The sequence below is a fragment of the Ailuropoda melanoleuca genome, chromosome 4 (genome assembly GCF_002007445.2).
Source record: "Ailuropoda melanoleuca isolate Jingjing chromosome 4, ASM200744v2, whole genome shotgun sequence".
NCBI classification, from domain to species: Eukaryota; Metazoa; Chordata; class Mammalia; order Carnivora; family Ursidae; genus Ailuropoda; species Ailuropoda melanoleuca.
Genome location: NC_048221.1, coordinates 1,256,014 through 1,281,531, shown reverse-complemented (window position 1 = coordinate 1,281,531; position 25,518 = coordinate 1,256,014). Strand labels below are relative to the sequence as shown.

Sequence of the window (25,518 nt, the reverse complement as noted above, 5' to 3'; positions counted from 1 at the left end):
TTTGATCCCTGGCAGCCCAGGGGGCCAGTTGGGCTGTGAAGGTTGTCCCCATTCTGCAGGGGAGAGCAACCAAGGTGTGAGACATGGCCTGGGCACCACGGTGACTCATGCCTGGCCCTCTGCCTCCTCACGGTCCCTCCCCACACCACATCCCCTTCCTGGATGCCCCAGGGACCCTGGGCTGCTGTGGGGGGGCATCCATTTCCTCACAGGCAAAGCCAGGCTTTGCTCCCCTTGTCTTGGGGACACAGGGGGCTGGGTCGCTCTCTGGGCAGGGCCTGAGAGCTCTCTCCTCTCCTTTCCCCTGCAGGGGCAGAATCCTTTCGAGCTGGCCTTCTCCTTAGACCAGACCCACCACGGGGAGACTGACTTCAGCCTGGAGTGCCCCGCCCGCCCTGGTGAGGGCCTGAGAGGGAGGGGCGCTTCCCTGGCGGCAGGGTGAGGGCCGGGCCTGGGAGCCACAGGGGCCGTTGCCTGCTGGGCAAGGCTGGCCTCACCGTCGCGTCTCCCAGTACAGATATGCCCACGAGCCAGCCCATCGACATCCCGGATGCCAAGAAGAGGGGCAAGAAGAAGAAGCGGTGCCGGGCCACTGACAGCTTCTCCGGCAGGTTTGAAGGTGAGTGGGGACCAGCAGGGGCGGGGGAGGAGGGGGGATGGGGCTGGCCTGGGGCAGCTCTCACAGCCCCCCTGCTCCACAGACGTCTACCAGCTACAGGAGGATGTGCTCGGGGAGGGCGCCCACGCCCGAGTGCAGACCTGTGTCAACCTCATCACTAACCAGGAGTATGCCGTCAAGGTGAGCACCAGCGCCCGGGCGGCTCCCCGCCTCTTCCCACCGCTCCTGGGATCCGGCCCTGGCCGAGGGTGGCGGGAGGCGGGGAGCTGGCATTCGAGCCCCTGGACCGGCAGCTGGGGAAAACTAGTGTCTAAAAATGGCCCTAGGGCCGGTGACTCAGGCCACCCCTGGGAATCTAGGTCAGACTGGTCTGAGCCCCTGAGGCTGGGCGGGAAGTGACCACAAGGGGCAGCTCCCTACGCAGGTGGCTGAGGACCAGTGTGGCTCGGGGCTTCGGTCAGAGTTGGCTCTTGTCTGCTGGGTCACCTCATGCTATTCCTCAGGAGTGATGAGTGCTTGTCCATGTTGGACACAAGGATGAAAAGGCAATGCTTTACTTGGGGCCCGAGGAGGCTTGGCATTTGGGGAGACCAGGGCAGGCCCAAAAGAACCTCTTGAGTGTTTCTGTGTGACCCCTGACCCACGGTATGGCCAAGTGGTGTGGGAGCTGTGACCCCGAAACCCATGTTTCTGGGGCAGACAGTGTGACCCTGTGTTCTGAGAAACCTTCCAGCCTTCCCTGGCGACCCTGCATCGGGGTGCAGTGGGGTCACAGGAGGTTGGCGGCCCAAGAATGAGGACCAGGTGCCCCTTGGAGAGCGGGGCTGGCCAGAGCTTAGGGCCTTGGTGGAAGTCTGATGAGAAAGGTGGCCATGGTCCCTGCCCCCCACCCCACCCCCACCCTGGGAGCTCCGGGGGGGGGGGGGGCCGGGGCGGGGGACCCCTGGCACCCAGCAGCGTCTGGTACAAAAGCAAGTNGCTTTCCTCCCCGGGACCCTGCTGGGCAGCCTGGCTTCCGGTCACTGTTGGACCCTGTGGCTTCCTCACACTGTTGTGGGACCTCCCGTAAAGCCATCCCTCTCCTCTGCGGGACCCCATTTTTCTCCGTGAAGTAGGGATCCTGGCCAGATTGCCAAGAGCTAGTCCAGAAGAGCGTGGCTGCTGACGTTGTGTCACGAGGCCTGAAACCTGGTGGTTCTGCCACATGCTTCTCTGTGGCATCGGGGTTTGTCACCAGACCGGCACGGTGCACGGGCTGGGCCTTGGCAGCAAACGGACGTTGTGCCTGCTGCAGGAACTAGCTGGGGGAACACTACATTCCCCTCCAGGCCGATGCACTGGACAGGGAACGCTGGGCCCGGGGGTGACCTAGCCTGCCTCACTGGCCCAGTGAGAGAGGGCCCAAGGATCCAGCCTGGGGAGAGGTCCCCACTGGGGCCCTGGGTTGCCTGGAGAGAGGCACCAGGCACCTTCTGCCCCCACTTCTAGGAGCAAAGGTGGCTGGGGGGGACCCTCTGGTCCTCAGAGCTCCTGGGTGCCCGAGGGTAGTGGGGACAGAAGCTGGCTTCCTGGGGCTGAATCCCAGGAGACAATGCCTGCTGGTTGGCAGGAGGGCCAATCTGGATGGGCTGAGGGACCCCAGGCAGCTGCCCAGACAGTCATGAAACTGGAGAGGTGGCACTTGGCACCGAGGCAGGCGGGGACGGCGTGGCTGGCAGCCAGGCACCCTAAGGCCCCCCTAGTCCCCTGGGTGGTGTGGTAGCCCACGCAGTGTCCACGAGTCTCCCGGTCAGTCCCAGGGACCCTTATACCCTGAAGAGGTGTTCTGTAGGAGTCCCAGACCCCAGACATGCTACCCAGGTCTGCAGGGTCTGGAGTGGAGAAGGCCCAGCCCTTTCTCTTCTCTGTCTGCCTTTCTTGTCCAGCTTGTCTCTCCCCTGGTGCCACCTGGGAAACGTGTTGCGCTCCTCCGCTCCCAGGCTTGTGTTGAGGCCACAGTCCTGACTTCTGGCAAATTCTGTGCCCCAGGAGGCGAGCTCAGCTTCTTAGAATTTGAGATCTAAGCTCTACATGGGGTTAGGCATGGCACAGAGCAGATTTCTGGTAGGGGCCCTTTGGGCTTTGGAGGGTCTGGCTGACCAAGCTGCTCTGTCTCCTCCCACCCCCTTCTAGATCATCGAGAAGCAGCCGGGGCACATTCGGAGTCGGGTTTTCCGGGAGGTGGAGATGCTGTACCAGTGCCAGGGACACAGGTAATGGGACCCACCTCGCCACAGAGCTGGGCCCTGAGCCATCTTTCCGTGGATGAATGAGCCTGAGTACCTCGTCCTCCCCAGCAGGCTTTCAGGGAGCACCCGCGGTGTATCTCTGTGCAGGGTCTGCTGTGATGCGCTCAGGGTCAGGCAGGCAGTCCAGAGTGGGCCCAGTGCCAGCCTTCCTGTGGGCAGGTGGGGTGGAGAGGGTGGGCCCCTGCTGGGCTGCGTGGTGGCTGCACAGGGGCCTCAGGAAGCCTCCCTCCTCTCCTGCCTCTCCAACTCCCATGTGCCAGGAATGTTCTAGAGCTGATAGAGTTCTTCGAGGAGGAAGATCGCTTCTACCTGGTGTTTGAGAAGATGCGGGGTGGTATGTGGGGCCTGGGAGACACTTCCACCTGGGTCTTCATGGGCTGTGGGCTGGGCCACCAGGAAGGACTTCTCAGAGCTGCCCCTCCTGTGCATCAGAGTTGGGGGGCGGGGTCTGAGCTTCCTGTCCAGGCTGTGAGCCCAAGGAGGCCAGAGTGGGCGCATCCCTGCGGGGTGGAAGTGGGTACTACTGGGCAGGGGCCTGGAGACACACAGGTGACCCGTACACGTTCTCCCTGCACCCCGGCCTGGCCGCAGGCTCCATCCTGAGCCACATCCACCAACGACGGCACTTTAACGAGCTGGAGGCCAGCGTGGTCGTGCAGGACGTGGCCAGTGCCCTGGACTTCCTGCACAACAAAGGTGGGTGGTGGGACCCCCGTAGTCCCTGGGGGTGTCCAGCCTTGCGCCCGGTTCACCTCCCCACTCCCCCCACTGACTCTCCCCACTGGTTCTCACCGCAGGCATCGCCCACAGGGACCTAAAGCCAGAAAACATCCTCTGCGAGCATCCCAACCAGGTGAGGACGCCGGGGAGCGGCCTTCCCTGCGGTCGGGGTGGGGTTGGCCGGGACCCCCGCCTCACTGCCTCTTCCCACCCCTCCCAGGTCTCCCCCGTCAAGATATGCGACTTCGACCTGGGCAGCGGCATCAAACTCAACGGGGACTGCTCCCCCATCTCCACCCCGGAGCTGCTCACCCCGGTGAGGCGCGCGGGCAGCGGGCACGCCCTGACCCGCTCCCGGGCTGCGGTTACGTAACCTCGAGGTGCGGCCGGCAGAGCGCCGCGGAGCTGGGGCTTTTTTGCTTAGCAACAGCCGCTGATTGGCCCCGCAGAAAGGGGCGGGCGTGGCCGCAGGGAGGCGGGGCGGGCTGGGTCTCGGCCGCTGATTGGGTGGGGGGGCGGGGCCGGCACCTGCCACCTGTTGATTGGGCGGAGGGGCGGGGCTGGCCCTCTGGCCCGCCTCTGATTGGCCCGGCGGGGCGTTGGGCGCCCCGGCCCGGTGACCCTGGGTTCGGGCCCTCACGTGACGCCGGGAAGTCCCGGCCTGCGGCGCTGCCCTTCCCCCTCGGCGGGCTCCTGACGCCCGGTCCCCGTCCGCCCGCAGTGCGGCTCGGCGGAGTACATGGCCCCGGAGGTGGTGGAGGCCTTCAGTGAGGAAGCCAGCATCTACGACAAGCGCTGCGACCTCTGGAGCCTGGGCGTCATTCTCTACATCCTGCTCAGCGGCTACCCGCCCTTCGTGGGCCACTGCGGGAGCGACTGCGGCTGGGACCGCGGCGAGGCCTGCCCGGCCTGCCAGGTGCGCGCATGCGCCCCTCCCCCAGGCACCGAGCCGGCCCCCGTGTCCCGCGGGGAGCCCCACCCGCACCCCACGGGGACCCCCTACACCCCACGGGGGCCCCTCCCCTCCCCCCGCATCCAGCAGGGACCCTCACCCCCTGCACCCTGCCACGCCTCTACCCCTCCCTCCCGCCACCACCTTGTTCATGGCCACCCACACCCCACACATCCACAGGATAGCGCTGGCCCAGCCCTTTGGGGTTACACAGGCTTCTTGGATCCACGGGCTATGAGAGAAAGCTGTTGGGAGTCAGGGAGCTGCCATGGGGAGAGACGGGGTTCCAGCCTCGCGGCCTCTGCCCCACCGGAGCTTGGCTGCCAGTCAGCCCGTCTCAGGCAGAGGGCACTGAGCACTTGGGTGAGGCCAGCTCTGCAGTGCAGCCTGTGTCCAACCCCAAAGCCCCGGTCCTGCCAGCTGATCTCAGGGCCTTCTCCGCCCCCTGCCCACCCTGCCGTCGGTGGGGGGAGGGTGTGCAGTATGTCCAGGTCAGGGGTGAGGCCACATGGCTGGGTCGGGGGGCCCTGGCAGAGTTCCTTACTAAGCTGACGTGCCCGACTCTGGGTCCAGGCTGGCACGTGTCCTTGTGGGGCTCTGCCGCCTGCAGCGGGCCTCTGACCCCTTGCCCCCCCGGCCCACAGAACATGCTGTTCGAGAGCATCCAGGAGGGCAAGTACGAGTTTCCCGAGAAGGACTGGGCCCACATCTCCTTTGCTGCCAAAGATCTCATCTCAAAGCTCCTCGTCCGCGACGCCAAGCAGAGGCTGAGCGCCGCCCAAGTTCTGCAGCACCCATGGGTGCAGGGGGTGAGTGTGAGCCCCACTAGGGCCTCCTGCCTCCACGCAGCCTCCGAGGGGCTACGGAGTGACTTGGAGTGGGTTTATGAGAGCTCTTGGGGAGCCCAGCAGCAGTTCCCCACCTGCAGTGTGGGTCTGGGGCTCAGTCCTGGCCCTCCGTGGGGGCATGGGCGCAGAGGGAACTGCTGCCAGCTAGGGGCTGGGATTGCAGGCACTGCTGCTCAGTGAGTTGCTTGGCCTTGTGCCCCGGAGGCACTGGGGCCTCTTCCTGCCTGGCACACCTGCACAGAATAGCAAGCCGAGGTCGTCCAGGTGTTGGGCAGGTCACAGACCTCCGGCGGGGCCTGCCAACCCCAGCCCAGCTCTCTGTCCCCACCCATCTGGGAAGAGCCTGCCATTTCTCTGGCCAGCGGTCACCCAAGCCAGGCTGCCAGCCCATGGCAAGGAGGTCACAAGGGCAAGGGTCTTAACCAGAAATAGAAGTTGGCACCGGAACTCCCCAGGGAGCAAAGACTGGGGTCCTGATCTCAGGGGCAGCTGGTGGAGGGGTACCCATGCTCTCTGAAACATCAGGAGACCCATGAGTAGACAGAGGAGGGGGCAGGGAGCAGACGTAGTGGACCACTGCGGGGCCTTTGCCACATGCTACTCCCCCTGGCCTGACTGGGTTCCAGCAGGTGCACCCCCTGACCCCTGGTCACAGCCAGCTGGGCACTGGGAGGGCAGCTGGGCTCTGCTCCTTAGCCCCGCTCCTCCTGTTTCCCTACAGTGCGCTCCAGAGAACACTCTGCCTACACCCATGGTCCTGCAGAGGTGAGACCCGCAGCAGGGCGTGGGGCTCTGAGCAGGGACCATGAGTTGGGAGTGCTTAACGTTAAGTGTTTAAAAAGGACGAGAAATCCTCTTTAAATTGTTGGGCTGAGAAGCCGTTTAGTGTTTGGGTTTTCTTGTACAAGTAATAGAAATGGATTGGGGCTCCCGGGGGTGGGGGGGTGTCCTCGTCCTCCAGGGAGGCTCGGGGTCTGGGGCCTGCAACCCCTTCCCCCGGGTACTGCACGGCCCCCGGGGGTCCCGAGGGGATCGGGGCAGCCTGGCAGCCCCCTCCACCGCGACCGCCCCCTCCCCAGGAACAGCTGTGCCAAAGAGCTCACATCGTTTGCGGCAGAGGCCATCGCCGTGAATCGGCAGCTGGCTCAGCGCGAGGAGGATGCAGCCGAGGAGGCCGAGCAGGGCCCGCCCGTGGTCATCCGACCTACCTCACGCTGCCTGCAGCTGTCCCCGCCCTCTCAGAGCAAGCTGGCCCAGAGGCGGCAGCGAGCCAGCCTGTCCGCGGCCCCCGTGGTCCTGGTGGGAGACCACGCGTGACCCCTTCATCCCTCTGTACATAGGTCACCCCCCCCATCAGATCTAAAGATTTTTTTAAGCTGTTGCCAGCCAGTGACCAGCAGGCCGCCCTCCCCTGGCTGGGCTCCGAGGCGCTAAGCTCAGTGGGGGGGCTCTTTTTATATGAGGTTTTTGCTGTTAGGTTTTTTCTCCTTTTTTCTGCCCCACCCCCATTTTTCCCCCTTTGAAAGGTGTTAAAGCAAAGCAGGCGCCTGGGGAGGAGAGTGGAGGACGCGCGTGTGCATGTCGCTGGGCTTGCCCCGTCCCTGCCACCCCAGCCCCAGATGCTCACCTGTACTGTGAAAGGTCCCCCCGCCCGGCCCGCCCAGATGTGACTCAGGAGAGGAGGGCGTTTGTCGTCTTCCAGAGCTGGGGGCACAGGAACGCGCCCCCTCCCCAGCCCTCACAGTATTTTCAGGGACGGGCCCACCCCACATCTCGCCTCAGTGACGCAGCCGCCCCTTCATCCCTCACCCGAGACAGCCTGGTGGTTTGGTGGGGCGGGGGCTTCTCAGGTCTCCCTGTGGCGGGAGGGGGCCTGGGTGCAGGCGGGCAGCATACACGGCTGCCCGTGGCTTCCCCCCTCTGACTGACAATCGGGGCTCTCAAACCTTGACCTTAAGCTGCAACTGACCTGGGGTGGGGGGTGCACCCACTGCCCCCTCCCCTGCCCACCCAGGAGGGCGGTGCCAGCGGAAGTGGGAGGGGCTGGACAGGCGCCCGTCAGCCAACGTGGGGGTCCCAGAGACCCTCACCCCGGGCACCCGAGTGCCCCTTCTCAGGGCTCAGTCTGACCACGGCCACGTCCCGCCCCTTGTCACCCCTGGGGTCTGGTGTGGAAGCTCTTGTCAGCCCCCTTCCTCCTCAGAGCCAGGGCCCACCCAGGGGTCCTGCTGAAGCCCCCACCCTCAAGGGCAGTGTTTCGACTCTGCCCACCTTCAGGAAAAGGGCCGCTGCTGCCACGGCCTCCTCCCGGGCACCCAGGAATCGTCGTGCCCGCCTCTGCCCACCTCGGCGCTGGGGTCAGACGTCGGGCCTGCCAGGCTTGGGGAGACTGACGCCCTCCTCGTTCTCGGGTGGGAAACACTATGCAATACAGGCCCCCTTCTCCATGCACACGCGCTTCTGCCGGCCGGGGAGGGTGCCTGTGGCCCCCCGCCAGGGCAGCGTGGCCTGGGGTCTGGCCAGGTCTCCATGGCAGGCCAGAGCCTGGAAAGCCCTCTGGCTTCTAGTTGTTCGTCCTGTTTTGTTAATTTTTTAAAGACATCAGTTGACTTCCCTTCCCTGTTCTTGAATACTTGAATGTTGGGGGGCCTCGCGGGTGGGGGGGGACCCAGATGCCGTTTCTGTGGCAGTCTCTGGTGCCTGGTGGGGACTGACACCCCCTCCTGTTCCCCCGCCCTCCTGGATCTGTGGATTGGCCTTTCCAAAGACCCCGGGGGGTGGGGAGGCTGCCCCCATCCCCTCTTCTTGCCCACGGGTGATCCTACGTTTTGCAACTGGGGTTTCTGCCTTTTTGTAAAAAAGAAACAAACGGACTCCTGCCCGCCACAGGCGCCTTGGCCCTTTTACTCTGGAAAGCAGAGCTGTGAGGAGCTTTTTTTTTTCCCAAAGGTGGGACAGCCACTTCCTCCGCCTATCACGTGTCACCTGGACCGTGTGAGCCGGAGGGACTGTCAGAACCGTTACTGTGAATGAGCACCTGGCTCCCAGGCCACCTGGCGCTGGGGGAGGGGAACGGCCACGTTTCAATGTTAAGACGCGTAAAAAAGACAAAAAAAAGTTTTTTAAAAGTAGGGGGAAAACATCCAAGCACTTTAACTCCACCGCACCAGGTGAATCGATACGGCTCATTTTCCTTACACCAACTGTCAATGCCGGAATTTTGTATTGTTTTGTAAGGATTTAATAAAAGTCATAAAAACTTGTGTCCTTGTCCTCGTTTTCTGTTGTGTAACAAGTGGCCTGAAACGGCTTCTCGTCCCCAGTGACGCCATGAGTCCGGAGCGCGGGCGACCCAGCGGGCTTGGCTCGCTGCTCCAGGGGGCCTGGGATCTCGCTGGTGCGCTGGGCGGCCTCGCGACGTGCTGGGTGGCCCCTCAGGCTCCGGACTGGAGAGCAAACATTCCACAGCACCGATGGGGGAGCTACCGGCTTGGCCTGGCCCTGGAAGCTGTGCCATGACCTCCCCACAGCCAAGGCGAGGCTCCCGGCTGCCCCAGATCTAAGCTTAGGGAGGAGAAAGGGGGCAGTTTCTAGTGGCATTGCCAACCTCGAACACTGCAACCCGTCAAAACCTAGCGCTTCAATCCTCCCCCATGTGCCTGGCCCTCAGCCATCGTTAGACCCTTGCCCGGTGCAGGCCTCTGTGCTGGAAAGCCCAAGGCTGACTTCCCAACCTGGTGGGAAGGTAGTGGATCAGGGAGGGCTTCCTGGAGGCAGGAGCCTATGGGTGGGGGAGGGTGTCAGCCTGGGCGGCTGTGTGCTTCCGCTCCCTCCTGGGACCTGCAGGGATCTGAGAGCGGCCAGGGGAGGCGGCGTGGCCTGTGAGCTGCCCGGCGACCTACGGATGGCGTGGGCTTGCGGGGCGTCTGCGTGACTGGGCTCTGTGGGTCAGGGGTCTGGGGGACAGTCCTCGGGTGTGCCAAGCCAGGCTCGCTTCCTGGAGTTTCTGCGTCTGGCTCCCTCCCCAAGCGCCGTGGGCTCAGGGCAGCGCTGCTGTTCGCCGCCCAGGGACGCTAACCCTAACCGTCCACAGACACTGAGCTTGTTCCCACGTTTTTGGCCATTGTGAGTTGTGCTGCTGTGAGTGTGGTTTCCGTTGTTCCTGCGGACAGACACCCACAGGAGGGACCAAGCACAGAAGGGCACAGACCCGACTGGATGCCATTTCTGGAAGGACCATCTTGTCGCCGCGTGGAGTGTGGACGCAGCCCAAAGGGCCTGGGGACCTTTTGTCACCTCGCAGCCAGCCCAGGGAGGGGTGACAGGTGACAGGCCAGGGCAGAGCCGTGGCCAGGAGGTCAGCGAGAGGACCAATGGCTGGCTGTATCAGTAGGTGACCCGGGAGCATCTGGAGTCAGCCTGGACATGGGACTGGGGAGAGAGGGGCGCTCTCTGGGCTGGTGACAGACCCACCTGGACAGGCATAGGCTCTAGGATCTCCTGGGCAACAGGGGCCTGCGGGCCACCCCCGTCCTCCCTGGGAACGCCAGGCTCAGCATGAGCACACCCTCCCCCCACCTGGCACCCCGAAGGAAAAGCTGAGCATCCTTGAACCTGGCCCCCATCCTGCATTGGTCCAGCCATCCCCAAGAGCCCCCTTCGGAGACGCCGCAGCTATCCTGCCCCCTCCAGGACCACCTCAGCCAAGTCCCCTCTCCATGCCCCTGGGCCCCGCCCCTGTCCCCTGCCCAGCCTGGCATCTGTGTGTGTGCAGAGAGGTGGGGGCCGCATGCCAAGTTCCTGCCCTCCCAGGCGGCACCGAGCCCTGCCTGGCCGTGCCAGGCCTCACCGCTGACCTCTCCCTGCCTCTGCCTGCCCGCCGAGCCGGCCTCGGGCGCGGCTTGTTCTTGGACTTGAGGGTTTTTTCTCGGCCTATCCCGCCCCTTCCACGTCTCTCTCCTCCAGGAGTGGCAGGAAAATTCCGGAGCGGGAGGAACTGGGAGCCTTTCCCGGGCTGGTGGCTGTGGCGCCCTGGCCCGTCTCCACCTGGGGCAATGGAGCTGCCCCACAGCCACCTGGCCTCGCGCATCCGGGCCAAGGCAGACGGGACGGGGCGAGGCGCCCTGGAAACCATGTCGGTGCCGTGGGTCTCCGCTCTGCACAAGCTAACGTTCGGGGCTAACGACAGGGAAGCGGGCGGGCGCGTGGGACTGTATCTTCACAGCCCTTTCTGTAGAGCTGGAAGTGTTTTAAAAAATAAATTGTCTTGAAAAGAGTAATGAAGTGAGGCACCTGGGTGGTGCAGTCGGTTGAACGTCTGACTTGGTGTCGGCGCCGGGCCTGATCTCAGGGTCGTGAGGTCGAGCTCCGTGTCAGGCTCCGTGCTCAGCGGGGAGTCTGCTCCACATTCTCGCTCCCTCTGCCCCTCCCCCGCTCTGTTTCGCCCGCAAATAAATAAATAAAATAGAAGCACCGCCACAGACAGGCAGGGGCTCTTTGGGTGTCAGAGACGGGGGTGGGGAGTGATGGCCGATGGGGACAGGTCGGTGTCTCCTGTTGGGGTGATAGAACTTTCTGGAATGAGACAGCCGTGATGGTTACACAGCACGGTGAATATACCCCACGCCACTGATGTCGTCTGTGAATCGCGCCTTGATTGAAGTTAGATAACCAGAGCGCGTCTGTGTAGGATGTGTTCAGTGTTCGATAAATGCATTGGGACGAGTGTATCACCCTGAGGGGTGGGGGGAGGCCACACAGACGTCTCCCCCCAGAGCTGGGGCCTCCCGCGGGTTTTGCTCCTGTCTCCGTCACCCGTCCCCGCGGCAAGCTCTCCCTTGTGCCACCCCAGGTCGGCTCCCTCCTTAATCGTCCTGTCTCCAGAGGGAACCCTCGCCTGTCCCGGAGTCAGACTCACCCACGACGGAAGAGTGACAGGATCGAGTCGAACGTGAGGAAGAACGATGTCCTTGGCCTCGTCCGTCCCAGACCTGGGGCTGCGTTCACACCTCTGTCAAAGGGGCATTTCCCTTGTCCCCACACAGGGTTTGGGATCTGTGGTGACCTCGGGAAGATCCCCTGCCCTGTCCGTCACTTCCCCCATGGAGACTCAGTTTCCCCATGTGGAAGTATAGTAACAGCTCCAGCTGCTCCCCGACTCCGTTTCCCTTTTGTGACCCCCTGTGAGGTGGCAGAAGGCTGGGACACGACAAGGAGGGGGACAGGGTGCTTGCCAGCTCAGGACAGAGTCGCGGAGACATGGGAGAAGCATGGCGCGGCCTGCACAGTAGCAGCTCGTGCACGGTGGCACCTGAAGGGCCGGGGCCACATGCGTTTGTGGGTCCAAGCCCTGGTCACTCCTGACCCAAGGCCCACAGCTCGGTGACTGGCCCTGCCCAGTCTCTGGTCCTTCAGCGTCCCTTCACTTGATCCTGGTGCCAGGCACACAGCGGTGAGAAACCGGCTCGAGACCGCTGCCGGTGGGAGCCAGGACTACGGGGAGGGGAGCCGGGCCTCTCCCAGGCACGGAATCTGAGGGGCTCCAAACACGGGGTCCCCGGGACACCTCCTCCTGCTGGGAATCTTTGCAGGGACAGTTGCAGATTCACGGTAACATTTTGCAAAACTCTGTTACAATGTCACAACCAGAACCCTGGCTTTGCTACAGTCCAGCCCATTGGGGTGAGGATGTCCCCTCGCCCAGTCCTGGCCCCTGAGCTTGCCCACCTCCCCCCCTGCCCTCTGAAGCCGGAGAGCACCTGCTTAGTGGGAAGGGATCCCTTCCCACTGCTGAGCTGGCACCTTCTGAAAAAGAATCTTCTGGAATGACGAACATGTTCTCAAGACTGCAGCCACCAGCCACACGTGGCTTCGGAGTGAAACGTGGCCAATACAAATAAGGAAGCAAATCCTTTATGTATTTCTTTCTATTCTATTTAAATTCATCGAGCCTGGGGCGCCTGGGTGGCTCGGTCGGTCGGTGAAGCCTCTGCCTTCAGCTCAGGTCATGATCTCAGGGTCCTGGGATCGAGACCCGCATCAGGCTCCCTGCTCCGCGGGGAGTCGGCTTCTCCCTCTGCCCCTGCCCCCCCCCCACTGCTCGTGCTCTCTCTCTGTCAAATAAATCAATCTTAAAAACTAAATAAATAAATAAATTCATTGAGCCTGGCGGGGCTGGTGGGTCTCCTGCTGGAAAGGTGGACGGAGAAGCCCAGCCCCTGCATGATGTGGGGTTGGTCCCCAGTTCCCGCACCCTCGGTCCCTTCATCCTGAGCCCCGGGCACACACTGGGCACTCGATAGTGCTCGTGGAGGGAGAGTTTGGGTGAGTGAAGTCTCTGGACCGGTGCCCACTCCGCGCGTCCTCGCCTGCCTCTCCCCCTTCTGGGCCTCACTCTGCCCACCTGGGGACTGGGGGAGGGGCGTCATTGGGCCAGGAGAGGGGCATCCCTGTCTTCCACACCTTCACCCTTCACTGGCGCAGTTCACACCTGTCGTGGTCCCTTAGGGCCATACGCCCCACGGTGGTGGGTGGCATCTTGGGGGGGTATTGCCAGGACCCCCACCCTGGAGTGAAGGAGGAGGCAGGGGGCCCAGCGGGAGAGGAGAGCTCCTCGCCTGCGTTTGGAGGCAGAGTGGGTACTGCAGGCACCGCCGGCGGGAAGGCGGTGTTCAGATGGGGAAACCGAGGCACAGAGCTGCCACGTCCCTGGGCCATGGACAGAGAAGCGCTGTGCACGGCTAGAGCCGTAGGACTCTGAAGAGCGCACACCTCATTCCCTTGCCTCTCCGAACGCCCTCCCTGCCTGCCTGCCTGTCTGCCTGCCTGTCTGTCTGTCTGTCTTTCCCTCCTGACACCTCCCTCCCTCCCTCCTGCTTTTCTTTCTGGAATAAAAGCAGCGCGTATTTGCTAAATATCCAGATTTTACTTCCCAGAGGAAAACGTATAAAGTACATTTGTACTGTGGGTCTTGAAAAACTCAGCAGCGAATGAGAGGTTTTCATGCGCGGCGTCTACTCTGGGGGGAGGTGGTGACGGTCTCCGGACAACGGGGGGTGGGGCTGGGGTTCTCCGGTTGCAGCTCAGGGTCCCTGGCCACAGCGGCTTCTCCGCGCACTGCTGGGGAGTGAGTCCCACTCCAGCCTCGTGTCACCGGCGCCCTCGGCCCTTTGGCTTCGGCTGGTCCTGTCGGCCCGGCCCTCCGCGTTGGGCGACCCCGGCGCTCGGCCCTCCCTCCGCTGGCTGGGTGCACGCAGGAGCGGGAGGGCTGGACTCTCCCTGGGGATGGCAAGAGCCATCCGGGAGGGGAAAGGAGGCGAGGGACGCAGGGAAGTGGTGGCGGCTGGGGTCACACCGACGGGGTCTCCTCTGTCCCCACCCTAGCCCGGACGCACGCCATCGATCATGTGAGGTTCCTCAGGAGAGCCGATAAGGGCTGGGCTTGCAGCTGGGTTCATGTCAGGGTTCAAGACCAGACGGGTCCCCACAGAGGCAGGCGTGGCAAAGACGGGGCGGCTCCCCACCCCATTGGGCTCTGGGGAGCTGTCGTACAAAACCAAGACGGGAAAGAGGGGTGAGCTCGGGTGCGTGGTTGCCTGACAAATAATCCCCAACCTCACCGGCTTAACGAAACCATTTTATTTTGCTCATGATTCTGTGGACCAGGAATTTGGGAAGGGCTCAGCTGGATGGTTTGCCCCAGGGCTGGACCCTGAACCCACAACGTTCGGGGAGGGAACCAGACACGGAAGGCCCCATGGCGTGTGAGTCCACCTGTGTGACACATCCAGAACAGGCTCTTCCACGGATGGGAAGGGGGCTCGCGGGGGCTGGGCGCTGGGGCAGGAGATGGGGAGTGATGATTGATGGAGATGGGCCTGCTTTTGGGGTGATGGAATATTCTGGAACTGTGGTGATGGGTATACACTGTGGGAATACACTAAAAACACCAAATTGTGCACTTAATATGGGTGCATTACGTATCATTGAAGCCCTGAGGGGGAGAAACAGCACAGCAGCAGGATTCACAACACCCAGCAAGGTCTGTCTGCAGATGAAGGACACACAGCGGGGCCCGTCCACATGCTGAACACGACCCAGCCCTAGGGCGGAAGGGACCCCGACACCTGCCATGACGTGGACGGACCCCGAGGACACCGGGCTCAGCGAGAGCAGCCAGGCCCAGAAGGACACATCCCGCAGGACCCCACTCCCAGGCGGTCCACAGAGGAGTCCCGTCCACACAGACAGAGAGGAGCTGGTGGGAGCCAGGGCTGGGGCAGGGGCTGGGGAGTCCGTGCTTCCTGGGGACAGAGTCTCCGTGTGGGGAGATGGAACGTTCTGGAGACGGAGGGTGGCGGTGGCTGCAGGACGGGGTGAGTGTGCTTCATGCCACGGGGCTGTGCACTTAGAGACGATTAAAGTGGTAAGTTTAGGGGCGCCTGGGTGGCACAGCGGCTGAGCGTCTGCCTTTGGCTCAGGGCGTGATCCTGGCGTTCCGGGATCGAGCCCCGCATCAGGCTCCTCTGCTGTGAGCCTGCTTCTTCCTCTCCCACTCCCCCTGCTTGTGTTCCCTCTCTCGCTGGCTGTCTCTATCTCTGTCAAATAAATAAATACAATCTTTAAAAAAAATAATAATAAAATAAAGTGGTAAGTTTATGTTGTGTGTGTTTTATCATAATAATAATTTTAAAAAGGTAAAGCAAAAACCAAAAAGAACAGCAACAAAACACATAGATTTATTTCGGGCTCCATTTCTGGGTGGCTGGGCTTCTGCTCTTTTCTCCCCACTCCCGGGCACGCAGCCACCGGTCCCCGTGGGGCAGAAGGGACAGGGATCTGGAGTGGGTCACTCTGTAGAGTGGCAGCTCCAATGTCCAACACTCAGCCTGGTCCAGTCCGGGGCTGGGGGTGACCCAGGCCTCGGCCGTGTCCAGGCCTCTGCCAGGACGGTCCTGCAGCAGGGGGTGGTGGCCGGTGGGTGGGAGCTCTCCAGAGAAGGGGTCTCGGCATCAGCACTTGGAGGACAAGGGAGCCACCCTGCCACCTCCCTCAAGCCACACAACCGGCCAGGGAGGAATCGGCTCCCCTCTTTGCAGAGGCGACAGGAGAGGCCCCCTTTTGTCTATTTGACCTCGAAGTCACAACCTCGCCTGGATTTCCTCCTGAGCCCCGCCGTAAAGAGCTGCTCCTCTCAGACGCGGTGGAAGACAAAGCTAGAAGGCCCTGCCTGCCTCCAAGACGAGGCCGTCTTCCTGCTTGTCCCTGTATCATGGGTCCTGCACTTGACCCCTCGCAAATGCCGCCTTGTGAAGAGAGGCATTAAGGCTCTCACGCCTCGGGTGCCGCCTCTGCGACGTGGTGGGGGGGGCACAAACCTCAACGCCAGGTCCCCGCAATAAAGGAAGAATCTCGTGAGGCCGAGGACTTTGGATTTGCCCGGTCAGGGAGAGATAAGATAAGTCTGAGGAGGGGTGGAGGGAGAGGGGTAGGATCCCTGCCCTTGAGAGCAGCACGAGTGCTTCCAGAACACTCCAGAACAGCCCCTCCTGTTCTATACTCATCCGTGGTCAGTATTCCCGGAGTACAGTGGTCAACCTGGGAGCTTGAAAAGTGGTAGGCGGGCCCGTCTCTAGAGTCCTGGATGCAGGAACAGGGTCTGCTCTGAGAGCCAAAATGGAGGAGTGCGTCAGTCAGACCAGTTGCCCCAAATCTCGAGGCCCTTCCACTTCTTTGGGAAACTGGCCCCCAGATGGAGTTCTTCCTCTTGCCGTCTGTCCTGGGCCAGGCCTTCCAGAAGCACACAGTGAGGCAGGAGGACGCGGGAAGGCTTTGTAGGACTCCCTGGGAAAACCCAGTAGGGCATGCCTCTCCAGGGGGGCAGCTGCGCTCCCCCCACCGTGCACGCAGCCACGTCAAGGGTGTCCATGGTTGTCACACTGGGGTGCCCCTCGCATGGAGGGGGGCCAGGGGTGCTGCTCAGCCCCCTCAGAGCCTGGGACGCCCCACAACTGAGGACTATGCAGTCTCCCGTGTCAGCACTGCTGAGGGGAAGAAGCCCCGTGGTGGGGGGCGTGGAACCAAAGGGAAAGGCAGGTGAACAAAGGGGGGCACATCGGACAAGGTCCCCAAGGGGAACTCTGGAAAGGGCGAGGGTCACACCTCAGTTGCCCCACCTGGGGCAAGGGAGCTGGGGTAGTTGCACCCCACACCTGTGGGTCATTGGCTTAGGACTGCTCCCATGGGGACGTTACTCCCAGGTCCCCCTGGCTCCCGCTGATCCAGGCCAAGTGGGTGCCAGCTGCCGGAGGGCCGCCGCTCGGGGGCCACGAGCACAAGGTGCTGGCTGTGGGGGAGCAGAGTTAGGAAAGTCCTGGAGCCCGGGGTGCCACTCAGCGGCTGCGGGCACCTGCTAAAAATGGACGTCCAGGTAAGCAGCGTTGTCTATGCAGGTGGCCCGAGGTCCAGGCTGCCCACCAGGTTCAGGGCCCCATCAGTTGGTGCCCTTCGCTCCACGTGACCAGCGCCCCCAGGATGGCTGGCCAGCGCCGCCCCGCAGAAGAAGGAGGGGCCTGGGTCGTCCGGGCTGTTGGCTGGTGGGGGCTCAGGCAGTGCCCTGCACACCCGCTTGCAGGAGCTGAGACCCCCCCCCACCAGGTCCTGACTTCCCCTAGAGACTGAGCCCTTGTCCTGCAAGACACCACCTCCTGGCAGCCCCATGGCTTCTGAGGTTCCTTCAGCTTGTTTTCTGGCCCGGAGAACTCATCAGAGAAGTTAGACAAAAAGGCTATTTTTTTTTAATGTGAAGAGATTTTTATTTTTTTTTAATTTTTAAAAAGATTCTTTAATTTATTCATTTGAGAGAGAGACAGAGACAGAGAGCACAAGCACGGGGAGTGGCAGAGGGAGGAGAAGCAGACTCCCTGCTGAGCTGGGAGCCTGACGTGGGGCTTGATCCCAGGACCCTGGGATCATGACCTGAGCCGGAAGCCGTCACTTCACTGACTGAGCCCCCCAGGTGCCCCGACTCAAGGTCTTGATGGGAGTCCGGGTAACACTTTTGGCTCGAACCCATCGGCGGTGGCGCTGGGCCCTTCATCCTCTGTCCCCCGTGATATCTGGTGGCCCTGTGTTTGGAGGGGCTCTGACTCACCCCTGGAAGGAGTGCTGCGAGCCCATGGGCATGCGTCCAGCGCCCCTCGCCCCTCTTACCAGCCCCCTAGTGATCTCAACACCATGACCACCACGACTGGGGGCGAGACTTTCATGAAGAGCTGCCGGTTTCCAGCAAACGTGTCTCCTTCCTGCCCCCAAACCCCGGTCACGTACTCAGTTCGTGACCTCAGGAGGCCATGCGAACAGTCCATTCTGTGCCCAGCAAATCCCGCGGTCCGACAGGGCATGACACCAGATCCAGCCAGAGCCTGCTGGCACGTGACTAGGCGGGGCCTCACCTGTTCAGAGTCACTGACCCACTTGGAGGAGAGGTCTTCCTGGGCCGGGGTGTCAGGGAGCAGGCTGGGCGGGCTCGCTGGGAGTGTTTCCACCTTCGGCCCAGGCTAATGTTAGCCAAGTGGAACCAGGAAGCATTGACCCCCAGCTGGTGTCCCCGGCAAACTCCAGCTGTGTGGGGGAGGGAAACCTTTTCCTCTACCCTCTTAGGTTCCGTACTGGAGACCTGTCAATGAAACTGATGAAAGACATTTTGATAGGAGCCATGCAACTTTATTCATTTTTAACTGTATGTGCTCAGGCATCCAGGGAGAAGGAGCAAAGGACAGTGGACTCTGAGAGCTCATACGCCACCAAACAGGACAAAGGGAGGGGAGAAAAGCCACTTACAGGAGAGCAAATGAATTTTAGGAAGGATAAATGGACCCTCAGGAGAACAAATGGGAGATAGGACAGTTTGTGACACAGTCTATCTGGGAAGGGTGCCAGCTTCGCTTCTCCGAGAGGAGACACTGATCCCTGGAAGGGATTTATGACAATTGAGTTCTTTGGGGAGGCTCTGTTTTTAGGCAGATAAGGGATTTCAGGAGCTCAGAAGCTCTCAGCTCAAAGTAATTCTTACACCAAGGTGGTATATTTGGTGGTGTGTTGGTTCCCTTCAGTCGCTCCCCCCCACTTTTTTTTTTAAGATTTTATTTATTTATTTGACACAGAGAGAGATAGCCCGTGAGAGAGGGAACACAAGCAGGGGGAGTGGGAGAGGAAGAAGCAGGCTCCCAGTGGATGAGCCCGATGTGGGACTCCCAGAATGCCGGGATCACACCCTGAGCCGAAGGCAGACGCTTAACGACTGAGCCACCCAGACGCCCCAAGCCACCCAAGCTCCCCATCCCCCCCCCCAATTTTTTGCTAACCTTTCCTTTTCTTTTTTCTTGTGTCAGGAATTTTTGGTGTTAATGATATATCTCCCTGTGTGGCAGCCGCAGTGTCTTAGAGTCAGGGCGGTGGGGTCGGGGAGATGCCATCCCACCCGGCCCTCTACCGATGGTTTCATAAAAATTCCGTCTCCGGAAAGGAATCTGAACTCCCGGGCTTGGCTGTGTAAGCAGCACCCCCTAGAGGCCACCTCCAGCGTAGACGGGCCTGGGGCAGTTCTGAGACCCCTGCCCGCGAAATTCCGACACCTCAAAGACTCAGCGCACTGGTGCCTAGTCGGCAAACAGAAGGAGTGTCAGTTAGATGAGGCAAGGGGCCTGTGGACCTTCCCTGGTCACCCCTGGGGCCGGCGCGCCCGCAAATTTCTGCCTTCACAGCTCGTCTCTGGGTCTTCCGAAGGACAGCAGAGCACAGGTAAAAATGTCACGTTTCAACTGGGGTGTGGCTGACCCACAGTGACCTCCACAGAACCTAATAGTGCAGCTGGACAGGTCTAGGCGAACGCCGGTAACTATGTCATCCCCATCAAGATCTAGAACATTCTGGGGCGCCGGGGGCTCAGTCGGCGAAGCGTCTGCCTTCGGCTTGGGGCATGATCCCGGGGTCCTGGGTTCGAGTCCCGCATCGGGCTCCCTGCTCAGCGGGGAGCCTGCTTCTCCCTCTGCCTGTGCCCCTCCCCCTGCTTGTGTTCCCTCTCTCGCTGTCTGTCAAATAAATAAATAAAATCTTTTAAAAAATGCATGCAATGCAAATGGATAATTTAACAAGTTATTGTAAAGCCAACACATGACCCCCGTCCCGACGGACAACCAACCATAGACCCATCTGGACCCAGTCCTTCCTTCTCCCACCAGGGTCAGTAACTTGAAATTTATGAATATTACTTTCTGACTTCCTTTACGGTTTGACCACAGGAGTATGCAGCCTACATAAACGTAGTCTAGCCTCTTTTACGAGTTGACATAAGTGAGATGATACTGCACATGTTGCTTTTTAAGATTTTATTTATTTGAGAGACAGAGAGCATGAGCAGGGGGAGGGGCACAGGGAGAAGCACACTCCCCACAGGGCAGGGAGTCTGGGGCTGGATCCCAGGACCCCGAGATCGTGACCTGAGCTGAAGGCAGATGCCTAACCGACTGAGCCCCCCAGGAGCTCCCCAGCACATATTCTTTATGTCTGGTTTCTTTCAATTAACATTCATCCAGGTTATCCCAACAGCTGAGTGTGTTTATTTTCATGACTGTATATATTCCATGGAGTGAATATTGGGTTATTCATTCAGGTACTTATGCATTTGACTGGAGTTGTTTTCAGTTTGGGGCAATTACCAAAAAAACACAAAATACTGCCACGAATATGTCTGGGCTGTATATATGCAAGTTTCATTAGGGGCAGAGAGGGAGGGAGGGGCAGACTCCCCACTGAGCACGGAGCGCATCACGGGCCCGATCCCAGGACCCCGAGATCACGCCCTGAGCGTCACCGACTGAGTCCCCGGCGCCCCGGGAGCTGCATACTTAGATCCACAGTACGATCAACACAGCAGCGTGTACAAAGCTTTTCTGCAGGTCCATATGCTCAGAGACCGCCCAGGGGGCTGTGCAGACGAGGCAAATACAGTGGGATGACAGGCACCACCGAGACTCAGAGGAGACCACAAGTTTCTATTCCTTCTTCAGCCATGGAAAACGATGAACGTTTAGAGAGACAGGAGAGTACACATATACCGCCCCGCTGTCGGTAATGTGACTTTTCAGCTGCGGCTTCCTTACCCAGGCAGGTCAGTGGAGCAAGATCAGAACATGAAAGATGTTCCTTGTTTTTCATCAAAGGATTCCACTAGGATCGGCACAAGGATCTTTCCGGTTCCTGCGTCTGTAAGTCAGCCAAACACCCAGGATGGCTGGAAAGCAGAGGAAGAGGCCAGCGCCCCAGCCCTCTGCAAAGCTCGGAACTTTCTGGCCTATGTTCCTATAATTGGTGCACACGTGAGCTCCCGAGGCTGCTTTGGACACAGCTGGCCAGACAGGTGTCATTTGGGTTAGAACTTCAAAACCCATAGCAGTTTAAATTTCCCGGGATGTCATTTTGAGCCCTCACTGCATTGTTCCAGCCCCCTTCTGGAAGTCGACCCTGTTGTTCCTGGTTCAGGGCTAAGCAAGGACATACAGAAAACAGAACAATAAACACGAGTAAGAGAATAACCATGTTAAAAAAAACATAACTCACCGGGCTGCAACGACCAGGCCAAGCCCCCGGGGGCTGGAAGTCAGCCCGGAAGCCAATGCGCCAGCAGCTACTCCATTCATCCACGGACTAGGCAACATGTGGGGCCGGTGGAGCGCTGTGCACAGGCAGGTCTCGGAACACCCGAGGCCCCCCACAAACCGTCTGGGGGCCTGTGGTTACTGCGGCCGCAGGGAAACCTGACTCCAGCGGAGCCTCAAGGACAGCCCTCCTTGTTCTTGCCTTTGGGGCCTGGCCGAGGCTGGGGACGGGGAGCCCCGGGGCTGGAGGCTCCCCCCCCCACCCAGCCGCGCATGGCTCACGGGGACCGTGGGAACCGGAGGCCGCCCCCTGCTGGAGCGCCAGCCCGAGCCCCAAACAGTGGGAAACAATTTGTCTTCTTCCCCCCACCAACATTTGATTTTGAAAATTTCCGAACATATAGCCAAGTTTAAATAATTTTGCAGGGCATACCCACCTACCCAAACATGAATTCTACCAGTGCCGTTCTGCCGCCCCTCCCACCTCTCCAGCTGGGGCCCCTCCATGGCTCCGACTTGTGTTGGTCGGTTTCACAGCTGCAGACATCAGTCGGCTCCCCTCTGAATAATTTGGCGTGCAAGCCTTTAGCACAGGATTCCCAAAGATTTTGTGAATTTTGTTTACGTTTTTTTCTTTTGAAGTAAAATCCACAATGACGTTCATACATCTTCCGTATACATTTGCTGCGTTTTAAGGAACACACACATCAGTGCAACTGGAGTCTCCGCTCACCCTGCGGGGGGGGGCAGAATAACACCCCCAAGATATCCATGTCCTAATCCCTAGAATTTGTACGTCTGTTACGTCCCGTGGCAAAAGGGACCTTGCAGATGGGATTAAGTTGAGGACCCTGAATGAGGCTGAACCTGGATTCCCCGAGGGGCCCAAGGACCCAACAAAGGTCCTTATAAGAGTGGGCAGGAGGGTCAGAGTGGGAGGAGACGCGGCAGTGGAAGCAGAATGAGACAACCGCAAAGGCAGCTAGAGAAGGGCAGGAAGTGGGTTGCGCCCCCTCCAGCCTCCAGAAGGAGCCAACCCTGCCCATACGTTGGAGGGGGCGTGGAGAGGTTGTGAGTAGGACCCCGGCAATTGGAGGCTCCACCCCCTCCCCTGTCCGGGGAAGGTGTGGTCCCCTGGCCTTGCCCGCATTGAGAAGCTGTCCAAGGACACAGCCTTGAGACAGTGAGACCAACCATCTGGATACTGCGTGCCGGAGCCCAGTTCAGGCCTCGATAGAAGCTCCAGGATGCTGGCAGGCAGGTGCAGTGCGCTAGACAAGCCTTGCAAGGAAGTTCCCTTGCTCACAAGCGTGCCATCTACCCCTCCGGAATGGCCTGCCCCCTCCTTCAGTTTCTCCTTGCCCGGCGCGTACAGGGGCCCGTTTGCAAACCAGCACTGTGCCTTGATTTTAGCCCCATGAGACCACGTCAGCCTTCTGACCTCCAGAATCGACAGAGAGTAAATGTTTCAAGCCACTGAGTTTCTGATAATTTGTTACAGCGTCCCTGGGAATCTCTTACACACTCATGGGCCAGGGTTGGTCACGTGCCCAGTCCCTGACCCAGTCGGCAGGCCAGTCCTTCACACCCACCCCCATAGCTCCTGTGATCTTAGATCCTGATTTCTGACCCACAGTGATTGTAGAGACGTGATATTACTACGAGGGTCTGTCCTTGTATTTTATGCTAACACATAAAATGAGTGTGAAATTACACAAGCTATAATCAGGATCTTCAGATACTTACGTGGTTCACCAAATGATAAAAGAAAAAGGTAAAATTATATTTTGGGTGAGGGGCTAAAAATCTAGGAAGGCATCTATTGAGGAGGGTTTGCAAATTTTTTTTTAAAAGATTTTATTTATTTATTTGACAGAGAGACAGCCAGTGAAAGAGGGAACACAAGCAGGGGGAGTGGGAGAGGAAGAAGCAGGCTTCCAGCAGAGGAGCCCGATGTGGGGCTCGATCCCATAACGCCGGGATCACGCCCTGAGCCGAAAGCAGACGCTTAATCGCTGTGCCACCCAGGCGCCCCTCCAAATGTTTTCTGTAAAGGGCTTTGACTGCCCTTTGGTCTCCGCGGTAACTACTGGAATCTGTCCTGGAAGTTGGGAAGCAGGCATGGATGACTTGCAAATGAATGGGCATGGCTGTGTGCCCATAAAACTTTATTTACAACAATAAGTGGTGGGCTGGGTCTAGCAGGTTCAGGCAGGCCAGGTTTGCTGAGGAAACCTGTTACAGAGTATTGTTAGAGCTAAACTGCAAATAGCAATATGAGCTCACACTCTTCAAAATTGATCATTTCGACCTGATCACTTACGTAGCCATTTGAAAGTTTTGTGCCAAAAATTAGCGTGCAGTAATTGAAGAGGTGTCCCCGGTACCCAAATGCAGTCACAGATACTCTTCTCCACCCCAGGGAATGAGGGTTCCCCGGAGAATAGTTGGTCTTGTGTTTCGGGGCAGGGGAGGTGCACTACGGGCCTGGACCATGTCATTGAGAGAAGGCAGGGGTGCCGCTCCACGTTTCGGGGGGTGTTGAAGGCACACAGGAGCCCACATAGAGGTATTCTTCCTCAATCATGATTACAATTAATTAAAACTACCCAAGTCTGAATGCTGTGAATCCATAATTATCTTCAAAAGGCAAGAACAGGGGCGCCTGGGTGTTGCAGTCGTTAAGCGTCTGCCTTCAGCTCAGGGTGTGATCCTGGCATTCTGGGATCGAGCCCCACATCAGGCTCCTCTGCTGGGAGCCTGCTTCTTCCTCTCCCACTCCCCCTGCTTGTGTTCCCTCTCTCCCTGGCTGTCTGTCTCTGTCAAATAAATAAATAAAATCTTTAAAAAAAAAAAAGGCAAGAACAAGGATTATACTATATCCAGACCCGATTTATTCAGATGAACCACTTCTCAGCATCCCCACATAAAAAGTCTGGTACCCTCTTGCCACATGAGATAGTTTCAGGGTGATCCCAACTATATGAAGAGATGCTACTCTTTGTAAAAAAAACAAACAAGAAAAAAAAAGGCCAATAAAGAAATACATTAAAGTGTTAACACTAGTTCCTTCTGGATCCTAAGACAATGGGTGATAGTCATATACTTTTCTGTATTTTTCTGGCATTTCTAAGATTCCCTCCTTTATGTTTCATTCATTACTTTTAGAATGAGAAAAAAAATTACCCCCAGATTTGGGCTGCCTTTGTCCATGGGTATAAGTTGCATGCTTTGGCCTTGGGTCAATGTCTCACCCCAAAAGAGCAGAGGCGGTGAGCTGGCAACAAGGTGGCATCTTATTAAATCCAGTGGCCAAGGCTGCTGATGGGAGCACAGCCCGTGAGGTGGGGCTGGAGGTGTACGATGCCCTTGGCTGCGCCCTCACCCCCAGGGTAGAGGTTGTCCCCAGGGGGAGGGGATTGGCTGTCAACGGAAGGAAACCCCTGAAGCGCTTTAAGCAAAGGCTCCAAGACACCCGATTAAATTTGGAGGAGACTGGGTTCTAGAGGGTAAGGAGAGGTAAGTGGTTGAGGCTGAGGGCTGTCATGAAAAGCAGGGGACAGTGCGAAACTAAAGCGCGGAGTCCCTTGTTCCAAAATGATTACAGATCTCAAGACGGTGACAGCAGAGCATTAAATCAAGTGTGGGGCTCCGGATGACCCCTCAATTGTGTGCCCAGTGAGGCTGGCCGTGGTGGGTGCCAGGAACAGGGGCCCCATTCAAGATCTGCTTTGGAGGAAAAGAGCTGATCAACTTGTGGGCAGAGACTGGACAATGAGGTGGGGTGTCTTGCCTGTGGCTCTCCTAGGTGTCACTGGGCCATGTACGCCCGCCCCAACAAAAATCCCTTCTCCATGGGAATGACCAGGCTGAGACCCGGGTCGGGAGGGGGTTGTCCCCCAGCCACTAATTAGATGCTGCATTGTCGCAGACGTTACGGAAGCGTGTCCTGAAGTCTCGTGTTCAGGTAAGGGCCCGAGGAGAGCCTCGCGCCCACCTGTGGGGATGGGTCTGTACTGCCGGCCTTGACCTCTCTACCCAGGCTTTGGCCACCCTGCTGTGGCTCCGGGACCTGGAAGAGCCTCTTCCTGGCTTGTTCATCTTCCCGACTGCCGGTCCGCTGGTCAGCATCCCTTCCTCCAGAAACCCCTTCCCCAGGCTGCAGCTCCAGGTTTTGACCCCCCTCCCCGGGGGGCCCAAGGAGCCCGGCTCAATGCTCTCCGACTTCCCCGTGTCCCCTCTTCGGGGCACTGGGGTACTCTGACGCTGTGGGTGTGGCTACCCGTTTGGGGGCTCCAGCCCTGTCTGTACTTCTCATCAGGTACCTGGCCCAGGACTGGGCGGCTTTCTCCTCCCTCCCGTCTCCCCACCCCCTCCTCTCCCTTGCCCCACCTCTCCCCTCCTCCACGACCCCCTCCCCTGCGCTTCCCCTCCC

General features: G+C 59.7%; 1 protein-coding gene across 1 annotated transcript; it reads left to right on the top strand.

Annotated features, from left to right (window-relative positions):
* The first annotated feature begins 238 nt into the window (after nt 1-238).
* On the top strand, nt 239-8,690 carry MKNK2 (MAPK interacting serine/threonine kinase 2). The gene is made up of 12 exons (XM_034657413.1): nt 239-398; nt 518-619; nt 702-799; nt 2,792-2,871; nt 3,168-3,241; nt 3,499-3,603; nt 3,705-3,760; nt 3,848-3,943; nt 4,349-4,543; nt 5,224-5,388; nt 6,149-6,192; nt 6,507-8,690. The coding sequence occupies exons 2-12, from the start codon at nt 520-522 to the stop codon at nt 6,742-6,744; spliced, it is 1,251 nt and encodes a 416-aa protein (XP_034513304.1). The 5' UTR covers nt 239-398; nt 518-519; the 3' UTR covers nt 6,745-8,690.
* Nucleotides 8,691-25,518: the final 16,828 nt, after the last annotated feature.